The sequence below is a fragment of the Eriocheir sinensis genome, chromosome 3 (genome assembly GCF_024679095.1).
Source record: "Eriocheir sinensis breed Jianghai 21 chromosome 3, ASM2467909v1, whole genome shotgun sequence".
NCBI classification, from domain to species: domain Eukaryota; kingdom Metazoa; phylum Arthropoda; class Malacostraca; order Decapoda; family Varunidae; genus Eriocheir; species Eriocheir sinensis.
Window position 1 is genome coordinate 27166549 of NC_066511.1, and position 11816 is coordinate 27178364.

At 37.9% G+C, this 11816-nt stretch overlaps 1 protein-coding gene across 3 annotated transcripts; it reads left to right on the forward strand.

Annotated features, from left to right (window-relative positions):
* Positions 1–400: 400 nt before the first annotated feature.
* Positions 401–11224, forward strand: LOC127007390 (nucleotide exchange factor SIL1-like). Of its 3 annotated transcripts, none has more exons than XM_050878329.1 (9): positions 401–660; positions 3113–3334; positions 3853–4127; positions 4834–5062; positions 5673–5845; positions 6000–6152; positions 6424–6648; positions 6811–6999; positions 10543–11224. In XM_050878329.1, exons 2-9 carry the CDS (start codon positions 3118–3120, stop codon positions 10564–10566), a joined length of 1485 nt encoding a protein of 494 aa, XP_050734286.1. In that variant the 5' UTR covers positions 401–660; positions 3113–3117; the 3' UTR covers positions 10567–11224. The 3 variants fall into 3 exon arrangements, with proteins under 3 accessions (XP_050734286.1, XP_050734268.1, XP_050734277.1); XM_050878311.1 differs by lacking the exon at positions 10543–11224 and adding an exon at positions 8854–9997; XM_050878320.1 differs by lacking the exon at positions 10543–11224 and having other exon boundaries at positions 6811–9997.
* The last annotated feature ends 592 nt before the right edge of the window (positions 11225–11816 follow it).

Here is an 11816-nt window from a genome sequence, read left to right on the forward strand (position 1 = left end):
GCCAGATTGTTGTACTAAGAAGACAATATATATTTTTTTTATAGCTGCCCACCCACACCAATAACGCTACTCATTTATAGTTAGCGTTCGAATCGTTAATTGATGGTTTTTAAGCAATTGAAGGAATAAATTGGCGTTCCCTAAGCAGAAATTGCGGTCGTATTTAAGAATTATTATCGTACACATGGGAACGTTGCTCGAGTCGTGCCCAACGTTGCTAGATTGTCGTACTCAGCCTCTTATATTTACCGACTTCCGACCCAAAAACTGTCTCCTGGGCCCCGATAACTAGATTCATTTATATTTATCGTTAAAATAGTTAATTTCTGATGTTTCTTGGCAATAGTTATGCGTCAGAAACCGGTAAATACTATGCTCTGAGTACGATAATTTGGCAACGGTGGTCGCACCTGCCAGCTGAGGCCTGACGTGTGTGCCGCCTGTTGGTGCACGTCACGGCACGGCCCGCGCTGACGCAACCATCATTCCCTGGGCCACGGCGCCTCCTTCCCTGGGCCAGTCTCGTCGTGGAGCTGTACTCGTCTGAACCCCGTGAGCTGACACCTTAAGGGAACCAGGCAACACGTGGGAGGAGCTGGCTGGCTGCCACCACCTGACACCTGTTCGGCTCCCATCGTTTTGATTAATCATCGTCAGCAGGTAAGGTCATGCTAATAGTTAAGATAAAGTTTATGTCCATAGTGTAGAATCCAAGTCCAAGTCATGTTTGTAGTTTGATTAAAATCATGTTCCTAATTTAAGATTACGTCAGGTCATGTTCATAGTGTAAGATTAAAGCCACGGTCATGGTTTGATTTTAAAGTCATGCAATTCACCACATCTATCACCAGGAAAACATGAACCACGTCAGGAAATCGTTGGTTGGGTGAAACCGTAAATTGTCCGAGTTGGTCTCTAATCCAAATATTACAGGCAGAGCTCCTGACACCCCCTTCCATGGGCTAGTATTATATGGAGTACAAAATTGGGGGGGAACAGCCCTAGTAAAGTTCGGTTGGAGTAGTTTAAATATGCTCCTCCACCCAAAAACCCCGATTTCCCACGGGTCCCCCAAGTTGAACCTCTCTGTGAGCTATTTTGCGGCTGTGGCGGCGGGCCCTCAAAAGGCATTGAAAAGTCATTCTTTTAGTCATTTCCATAGAAAAATGCTAATCATGATAAACAGCATTATATTTTGTCCATAGAAAAATGCTAATCATGATAAACAGCATTATATTTTGTCCATAGAAAAATGCTAATCATGATAAACAGCATTAAAATTTGTCCATAAAAAATATCTAATCATGATAAACAGCATTATATTTTGTCCATAGAAAAATGCTAATCATGATAAACAGCATTATATTTTGTCCATAGAAAAATGCTAATCATGATAAACAGCATTATATTTTGTCCATAGAAAAATGCTAATCATGATAAACAGCATTATATTTTGTCCATAGAAAAATGCTAATCATGATAAACAGCATTATATTTTGTCCATAGAAAAATGCTAATCATGATAAACAGCATTATATTTTGTCCATAGAAAAATGCTAATCATGATAAACAGCATTATATTTTGTCCAGAAATAAGCAGTCAGCATTTTGAAATTAGTAACGTCATTAAAATGAATCTTTACCCTTTCCTCACTGCAATACACTATCGCACTATACTTCTCAGTTTTGTTGCTTGAATCACTTAATGTCATTGCTTTTCCTTGCACTTATTCAAGCATTTATGCCCTTTTTGCCAGCACTGTGTCAGGAATATTTTTGCCAGCTATACAATTCTTCTTTGTTTCCTTTTTGTCTCCTTACAGCCCTAACACCTGCAGATTGCTCCATTGTCCTCCTCTTGCCTCGTATCCCACTCCTCCCTGCCTATTACTGTCACTACTGATGCTATTGACTCACCTCTCTGTCTCTCATAATTATTGCATTCTACAATTAGATGTTCCACGGTTTCTTTCTCCCCTACCCTGCAGCTACAGTTCTGGTTTCCCCCATCCCTGTTTCTGCCATTTATCTCCAGAGTTCCCGTTCTTGCTTTAAACAACAGCTTGCTCCCCCAGTCTCATACATGCCAGTCTACACCCTCTGGCTTCTGCTTCCTACTGTACCATTGTAGCGTCGATTTTCCATTAATTCCTTCCTGCCATTTGTCTTCCCCGTTCCTTTCAGCTTCTTCACATCCCTGATCTCCATTTTATTCCACTCCTCTCTCAGGTTTTCTCTCCTTTTCCACCTCTCTAACTTTCCTCCATGTGGACTTGTTTCCATTTTCTTGCATTATTATCTTTGCTCATCTTTCCTCACTACTCTTTTCAATTTTCTTTAAGAAACCCAACTTACCCTTTATAATTCTTTAAAATCATTTCCTGTGAAAATAGCTAAATGGGGGGTATAAAGTTACCCCCATTAGGAGTAATGTTAAGTCTGGTGAGAAAATTAAGGGGGGTGTTGGGGAGCAAAGCCCTGCCTAATAAAGGGGCTTGCCATTTCTGACCATTTTTGTATAGAATGTTTGTTAGTTTTACTAGATGAAAGGTAAGGCATGGGATGACAAGGAGAAGGTGTTTACAGGTTGGCAGGAAAAGCTAGACAGATTAGATGCACTCTGCCCCGTTGGCTATGCTTCCACTGTTGCTGACTGAAGTGTGTGTGTACATGTTTACCCTCCCCACCACTCAGCTGAACCCTGCACTTACCAAACTTGTTTGGTAAATCCCCACGTTTACCAGACTGGCCAAAAAAGTTTATTTATGGCAAAATTAGTTACATTGATGTCCATTAAACCGAGGTTTACTGTAATTTGCATTATTTCTTTGCGGAAACCAATAGTTTTGGAGAGAGTGAGGGAAATTTGGGAAAGTATGTACGTATTTCTGCAGGGGATAATTAGCAAATTTATTGAAAATGAATAATACCAGAAATAAACAGTCTCGTATGACATTGTGAAATGGGTGAAGTTATAGATATTTACCAAAAAGATACTAACATTTGCATCGAAATTCAAAACTGCTGCATGCCTTGCCAACCATGGCAGGTTATAGTACTGTGAGATCTTATTTTATGCAGACTCTAAGTTTGATTTTCTTAATTTTATCAGGAAACATGAAGCGTGTTCTGTGTCTTGCCATAACGGTGGTGGTGGTAGTGGCAGCTGTGATCACAGATGCAGTGAGCCAGAATCAGGAAGGTGAGCTGGAGGTGGTTGTGGAGCCTGAGGAAGATCAGGATGGAGAGCTGACCATGACGGATGGGTCAGCAGCAGGTGGCTCCACGGATAAAGTCTTCATCCCAACAGATGAATGGCAAACACTTGAAACAGGTAATTCCTTTTATATTCTCTTGTAATGATATAGTGTGATGTCTTTGTGTACTGTTTTCTTTCAGTTTGGTTCTTTATTTTTAATAAAGAAATAAGGTGCACTGCATTCACTGTTATCATCCTCACTATTTCCCTCAAGTAAAGGAAAGATAATATTGTGCTAACTTGTGTGTGATCATACCAAAAAGTGTACAGCACTGCCAAGTGGAATCAGGTTAAAAGTGACCCTCGGGTTCAGCATTTTGTGGACAACCATAAAAGCCAAACACGTAGTATGAGGCTAAAAACTTATATGCACTTGTGACTTGTAGGGGCCCCAAAGGTATAGCACCTGTAGCCCCTTAAAAAATCAGACTTTGGTGCAAATTGTAACTTTTGACTAAGAGAATTTCTGTTTTTACAATGTTAAATGCTTCTTACAACCTAAAGTTGTAATAAGCAACTATTGTAAAAAGAAATCTACTTTCCTTTAAAGAATTTTTGCTTTATTCAAAGATTTATAAGAAACCATTTCCTAGGCCAAGCCATACCTCGGGGTCTTCATGTGCGCATGAACCTCCAAACGGGTGTGAAGGAGGCCAAACTGCTGGACGACAATGAGGAAGCTGATGATGCCAATGCTCCAGATGTGGCGGAGGGCACACAGCAACAGAGTGTCAACAAGGCAGTCATTCCTTTAGAAAAGAATGACTCCGACGATGAGGCAGCAATGGATCCTAAAGCTGAGTTAATGAGGGAGAACATAATCGAAGCCCTGAAGCAAATTAAGAGTGAGGATGGATTGAACCCAGAGGTGAGCAAAGTTATTCATGGAGTGTTAAAAAGTATTTGAATGATTGGCTTAAAACACTGGCCAAGTATCCATTGACTGTTGTGTTTGCAGTGTAATTTCTTCTGGATATATATATATATATATATATATATATATATATATATGTATATATATATATATATATATATATATATATATATATATATATATATATATATATATATATATATATATATATATATATATATATATATTTATAAAAAATATATATAAAGAGGCCTATCCCAGATTCCATAGATGAGACAAAGTTTAAACTGTCATTTTGTTGTAAGAACAGGTAACAAGATATGAGACTGTTGCATGTACTCATTCTGTTTCAAATACATTTTATCATTTGACACAATAGTCACAGTGGGTGCCTCTACTTACATCTTTATCATCATACAAATTGCACAGTGCCTCACTGAGTATATTATGCGTGACTTTTTCCCACACACAAAAAGGCTAAAATCTTAATTGCCTCTCATCCCAAGATGGACTTTTGACACTGGTTTCATCATCCAGTTGCCAATGTCCTAAATAGAATTTCCATGTGGCTTTCCATGTTAACTTCAGTGACTGAACTGTATATCTCATTCCATCTAGTACATGTATATAGTGCAGGGTGTCGAGTTGTAATCATGCTATGTAAGAGGTTTTAAATCAATTTTTTTTACTTTATATTCAGGAGAGTATTGAAATTGCACAGGAAAGAAAGAAGAAGCTACGCACCTATGAAGAAATTAAGGAAAATTTTGATGCGTTGAACATCAAAATTGAAACGGATGTGGAAATATTGACCAAGCTGATGAATCGTTATGAAAATGCAAAAACAGACAAAGACCGTGCTAGTCTATTAGAGGACTTAGAGTACTTGGTCCATCAGTTTGATAATGCTATTACCTTTGTGGATATGGGTAAGTGTTCTAAACTTTAAAGTTGATTCTTCAGTGAAGTTTCACATACTTTGGATCAACAGTTATTAAAAAGTGTTTCAGAAGCTGAACCATCATTATTTACCAATAAATTTATAGAATCTACTATTATTTTAGCTAATGTTTCTTTTCCAAGAGTTGTTCTTTTGTATGAAATTATTAGCAGTTTAAAATATTCAGTGCAGAGTGGTAACACATTTGAGTAAAAACGAATTCCTTTACTGCAGCAGTATTATGATCATGGATAATTATATATTTAATATTGTCTGTATTTCTCTCCCATAGTAATTTGAATAACTGAATGTTACTATACTTTTTTTCTTAAAAAATGTTTGACCCTATCATTTAATTTAAATCATCTGTTTTCTATCAATTATTTATTTGGATTATATTATCTTCTATTTCTTTCTCTTTATTTTAAATTCTGTCTTTGGTGTGTCAAGATTACACACATTGTAACTTATTGTGTTTATTCTCTGACTGCTTTGCTTAATGCACTGTGTTCAGTAGAAATATCTTAGTGAGAGTTGTTAATATACTAATAAATTAATGCAAAAGAAGTTCAGATATTTATGTGTATGTTTTCAAACAGGTGGACTGCAACAAATAGTGCTGCCAGGAATCAACTCAACAAGCATTGATATCAAACAAAAAACTTTTCATCTGCTTGGCTCAGCAGTACAGAGCAACCCCAAGGTGCAAATAGCTTCTGTTGAACTTGGCCTTGTTGAATCACTTATCAGGGCTGTAACTCATGAAACTGAGGTATGTTTTAATTGAAAAAGTGGGGAAATGTTGCCTCATTATAATCTTTTTCTTATAAATGTAAAAAAATTGTTTTTAAATAACTTTTAATTTGATGATGGTATTAAGGAGCTTTTTCTCTTAATTTGCAAACTTTCAATAACTACATTTCCAGGTTAGTGTGGCACGTAAGGCAGTGTTTGCACTCTCTTGTTTGGTGAGAGGCTTTCCCTATGGACAGCAGGTGCTGGTTCAGAATGGTGGTCTGGAGGTACTGCGGAAAGTTTTTGATAGAGGAGACTTCCAAACTGTGCCTCTGCAGTTGAAAGTGAGTTAAAAGATTTTCCATTGAAAGGAAGTGGTATGTTATCTCTAAAGAGCCATCTATTACTTTTATTAATTTCTATGTTTTATATTTTTTTCTTTTTGTTTTTTACTAAGTCTGATGGATTTATGATTATTCATTTAAGTTGACTTAGTTTGTTGTCCAACTGACATGATAGAAAATAACCTGTGCCATGAGATTTTTTTTGTACGTATTTTTTATTCTTGAGTAACATTTGAATAGATACTCTTTAATTCACAATTCTTATATGTAGGTGGTGGCTCTTCTTCATGACCTATTGATAGAACGAGAAGAGGCAGAAGGAGAGAGACTGCAGCAGCTGAGACTATTCAAATTGGATGAGCAGCTTGCTGTAGGAGGGTGGTGTCCTGTGGTCTCCTCCCTGCTGACAGTGGCATCCTTTGATCGCCGTGACCGCCGCTATGACATGGGTGCTGCCCTTAAGAACGAGATGCCCTTAAGACCTGACCATGACACAGTAAGTAGCAGTGAAGCAGAACAGCATTAGCTACATAGTGCTTTATTTATATTGATTGTACTTTTACACTGAATGACTTAATATTATAGGATTTTCAGGATGTAATATAAAGTAAATAAAAATTGTGTCTTCCTGAAAACATACTGTATTTATTAATTGCAGGTGGACAAGGTTGTCTCAGCAATGAGCAGTATGGTTGAGGTGTGTCGATATCAGTTCTTTGACACCCTGCCACTTCTTCGTCATCTTGCCCACACTTATGATGACTTGGCCTACAAGGAACAGTTCCAGGACAATGATGATGGTGGTCATGCATTGTTTAAGGGCCTGGCAGAGACTATTCAAAGACTGGTGAGGAAAATTGGCCTTAGAAATGAATTATGAATTTAACATAGTTTACATCACCAGTAACTGTGATGATGTAGTGAGCAGCATTGCTGTCGGCAGGCAGTCATACTGATCCTGCCTGGCACAGTTCTGAATCCTAGCCAGGATGAGGAACCGAGACCTAGCATACTTTGTTGTTCATCACTAGCATAATTGATCAGTGAATAAGTATTGTATTTATTGGCATATAAGACGATCCTAAACCTTACATGTTGCCATTGAATCAGTAACTTATCACTACTGAACCAGCTGGTAGGTGTTGTTAGCCTCATTGTCCCTGTGGAGATTCAGTTGCAGTGTATGTAAACATTGCAGCCACTCATCTGTAAGCATTATCCAGGAAGCATTAAGTATTTTATATTATCACTATCGGATATGACACGTATAATGGAGTGGTAAGATTAAAGAAGTAAGGTAATACGTGAAATTTTAGTATCGTAAATGTCATTGCAACACAAAGAAATGAGTGGTGAGAACACTATTACTGCCCACAAAGCCTGCTAAAGCTCAAAGCTAAAACGTAAAACTTAACCAAGGACATTTTAGCAGCTTGTTAATAATATCATTTCACTGGTCAGTGGGAAGAGCAATGAAATATTGGGGTTACTGGGACTACAAGATCCAATTGTGTCATATTTAGGGGCCGTCTTATGCAGAGAACTTGCCTCTGAACTCGGTTTTAATATAAATTTTGGAGGTCATCTTATACCCCATTCAACTGGCAAATATGGTGCCCACCTTAGCATTTAGAGGAGATAACAAGTAACACAAGTGATGCAGTGATTGTGTTCAAGAATACTCTTTGTTTTATGAATAATCCAGACTCAGAGGCTGTTCAATTAAATATTAACAAGGATTTGCTCAAAATCATGTATTTGTACTATCTCTACATTTACTTTTTTTTTTATCATTCTGAACTATAAAGTGTGTTTAATCATTTAATAGTTGTATTGTTTAAGAACAAAATGTGTTGGCATCCACTTATTCTGACTGTCGTAATATATATATATATATATATATATATATATATATATATATATATATATATATATATATATATATATATATATATATATATATATATATATATATATATATATACATACATACATACATACATACTGTAGGACATCGCTTTATTGTAAGAGAGTACCAAAGAAACTCATGCCAAGTCAAGTTTGCAACTGGAAAGAAACATATTGTACTAGATACAAATTTATTGACATTCTAAAAGCAGTAAAAGGATTAAGTGCAGTCCATCCAAGGATAAACAACATACAAGTGATGGAGCATTTATTCTGTTGATAAAATGCTTTGATTTTACACATGTTAAATGACTTTTCTGGTATTTGCAAGTGGATGTCCAACACTGTATCATGAGTGTGTTTAGTGCACTAAGCTATGAATCCTCAAGTCTGGATTGGAATCCCAGCCCTAGGGAGTCGGTGTGCAGCCCACCTGGCTATTCATCCTCCTTTTCAGGCTGGTTGATAAGCTTACCTGGGTAAACCTGGAGAAAGTAAACTGTGATCACCTGGATGTTGCTTATGCTGTGTGTCCCAAGGAAATGGGTTTTCCCCCACCACAGGCTTAAAGGTCAATGGGATTGAGATGAGCATTGAGGTCATGTCCAGCTATAGCGTGTGCTCCCAACTTTACTTTTACCTTACATTGTTTCTTAACCCGTACAGTACCGGCCAATTTCAATATTTTTGGCTAGCCCAGTACCGGCCTTTTTTTTTTTTTTTTTTGTTCCATGTGATGGGTAAAGTGAAAAAAATAAGAAAAACACATATGTCATTGACCTAATTTTCGCAGGAGAACTCCACGAAGTGTTACCACGGTGTGGCTGGAAACGGCCCCTGTACGTGATTGATGGTTTATGGAGGATTTGACAAGTGATGGAGGCCAGTCAGCCTATTTTTGTTGCACACAGGTGTAGAATACTCCAGAGAGCACCATTTCATGGGGTATAAGTGTGGGATTTTCAGAATTTTCATGACAGTAGAATCTCGTGTTACAAAGGCGGCTCAATATAGCCTATGTCCTCCTCATCTGGCACATAATCCTTGTCCGAACCAGAGTCTGAGAGTGCTCCCACGTCTTCTTCAGATGAGGAAACCGCAAACTCACTGTCTATCGCTATATGGCAAAAGGAATGGGCCGCCGCGACATTGTTTACACCTGGTCTTGATCTTGATTGTGATGTCACAGGTGGCTTGTGATTCCTCCCCAGCTTGGGTAGTGTTTCCAATGCTACAAACGCACTCATGCAGTGTTGCCATTATCTGCAGCAGTCTCTGTAGCAAAAATAAACCCGCTACATCGACTGTAACAGTGTTTAGCAACAGTGTTTAGCAAGCCCGACGTTTATACGCGTCACTAGTATTTCTTGCAACCATAGGCGCTGAAGCTTATACGCATCGCTAGTACTGTATGGGTTAACACTTTCAGGATTGCATATTCCTGATGTAGTCCTAAAGGCATGTATGATGATTCTTTAATAGATCTGACAAGTTCTTGCACAAAGTTTCTTCAAGTGAAGGGAGATTGGAGGAAGGGTTTTATATCATAGTATAATTGCTCAATGAATGGTGAGACAGTACAGCCCTCAACTCCTAGGCTACAGGTATTTATTCCTGTGACTCCTGCATCTGATTTTTTTTAGTAGGTGCCGAATGTATTTTTTTTTTTCCTGAGCTCAGTTACTCCAGGGTAACTGCCTGGATGCTTGCTTGGAGGGACTGTCAGGGGGTAGAGGTGGTAACCAAGTTAGATATAACATGATATGCAGCACACGTCTTTAGATTTTGTAATGTGTCAGTCTTATGTGATGTGTAAGTAATAAGGTATTTATTAACCTCTGATGGTCTAGTCATGGCATTCAGGATCAGCTAAACAAACTGTGTATGTTTTGTGTAATATAATTTAAGTACTTACATGAATAAATTTCTGAACTTTGTTTTTCATTTGCTTATATAAGAGACATGGACCATTATACAGATGTAATGTTAAGGAATGTTTATTAGTTCTTTTTGAGACAGGTTGATTCAATTCAACTTTTTTGTTGAAACGTTATATACAGAAATTGTAATACTAACAATAGCCCCATTGTGAAGAGGACCTGTGGGGTGGCCCCCGAGACCAGAGGCTGTTCATATAACAGAGTGGTGAGATGATATGGTGTCTTATCATAACACATGCAGGTCACCTGCTTTTTAATTATTACATTATTATTATTATTATTATTATTATTATTATTTTTATATAACATTCAGCCCATGGCACTGGTAGGCTTCTTTGGTGAAGCCTGGTGATTGGCCCAAGCCTTTTATGGCATTGGCATGTGTTTTATAATGGTGCCATTTTGCTTGGCTCATGCTGTCCCACAGTGGTCATTTTTTAATCTTTAGAGAGTTAATCTAGTGTCCAGATTACCATTTGGTTTTCAGGTAAGTATGTTGATAATCTTAAGCCATTAAGCAATCAATGACTGAAAATTTTCAGCATGTAGCGGCGGGCTGGACTTGAATCTGGGTCCTCTAGGACACTACACCCACATGCTGACCACTCAGCCACCACTAGTATAAAATTAAGAATCATGGAAGTCATACAAGTGTCTGAGTATTGATATTTTTGCAATAATGCAGTACAACTGTAAGAACATAAGAACATAAGGAGTCTGCAAGAGGCCGGTTGGCCTATACAAGGCAGCTGTTTCAAATGGATCATCAATCATGAGTTAATCAAGGAAAGACTGTGTGTCCACAACATGAGTCAGTGGGTCATTTAAGCAAATCACAGAATCCATGACCAAAAAGCACATCATTGGATCAAATATGGTTGCCAAAGAAAAAATGGGAGTTAGGCAGATCAAAGGATTCATGACGAGAAACCAGACAGCCTACACACGGCAGCTTCAAAGACTAGGTTATTCACCAAGTTCCCTTCTCTCAGGAGTTCCCCTGTGTAGATGGTTTGGACTCTTTGTTGTCTCCCTATATCCTTGAGTAAATGAGATGATTATATTTTTTTTTCATATCTTTGGGATCTCAATTGGTCAGCCCCTTAACCTTTTGTAATGGATTTGCACAACAAGGTTTCACCTAGGAAACGGTTTCTTAAGAATGTAAGAATTAGTGAAGTGGGGGCCACCTGTAGTAATATAAAAGATCAAAATAAAGTTTCCCCTTGTAAGACTATGGTATTACCCTCTCCACTTGTATTCTTTTTGTTCAATGTTTTACCCCTTGAGAATGTCAAGTGTCTGGTTCTTGCTGCTGCCACACAAACATTAGTTTACCTCAAATGCCAAGATTAAGCAAGTGTGTAGGTCTCATTTATTAAATGGATATCAAAATGTTAGAATCGGTGCAGAGAGGGATGACAAAGATGATTCAGGGGTTGAGAAACTTGCCATACAAGGAAAGACTCAAACAGTTAAACTTGCATTTTCTAGAAAGGCGAAGGGTGCGTGGAGACATGATCGAGGTTTATAAATGGATGAAGGGCTTTAATAAGGGGGATATTCATAAGGTTTTGTTGGTAAGAGAACCGGGTAGGACACGAAGTAATGGGTTTAAACTGGATAAATTCAGATTCAACAGGGACATAGGCAAAAATTGGTTTACTAACAGGGTGGTGGATGAGTGGAATAGGCTTAGCAGTCATGTGGTGAGTGCCAATACAATTGTCACATTCAAAAATAGATTAGATAAATTCATGGACAGCGATATTAGGTGGGGTTAGATACACGGGAGCTTAGGTTCAAAGGAGCCGCC

Bases quoted from the DNA above. Each gene is read 5' to 3' on its own strand.
- LOC127007390 (XM_050878311.1), top strand. From the start codon at position 3,118: ATGAAGCGTGTTCTGTGTCTTGCCATAACGGTGGTGGTGGTAGTGGCA. The intron at 6,153-6,423 runs GTGAGTTAAAAG...TCTTATATGTAG, and splicing joins CTGTGCCTCTGCAGTTGAAA to GTGGTGGCTCTTCTTCATGA. The intron at 7,000-8,853 runs GTGAGGAAAATT...TAATTTTCGCAG, and splicing joins CAGAGACTATTCAAAGACTG to GAGAACTCCACGAAGTGTTA.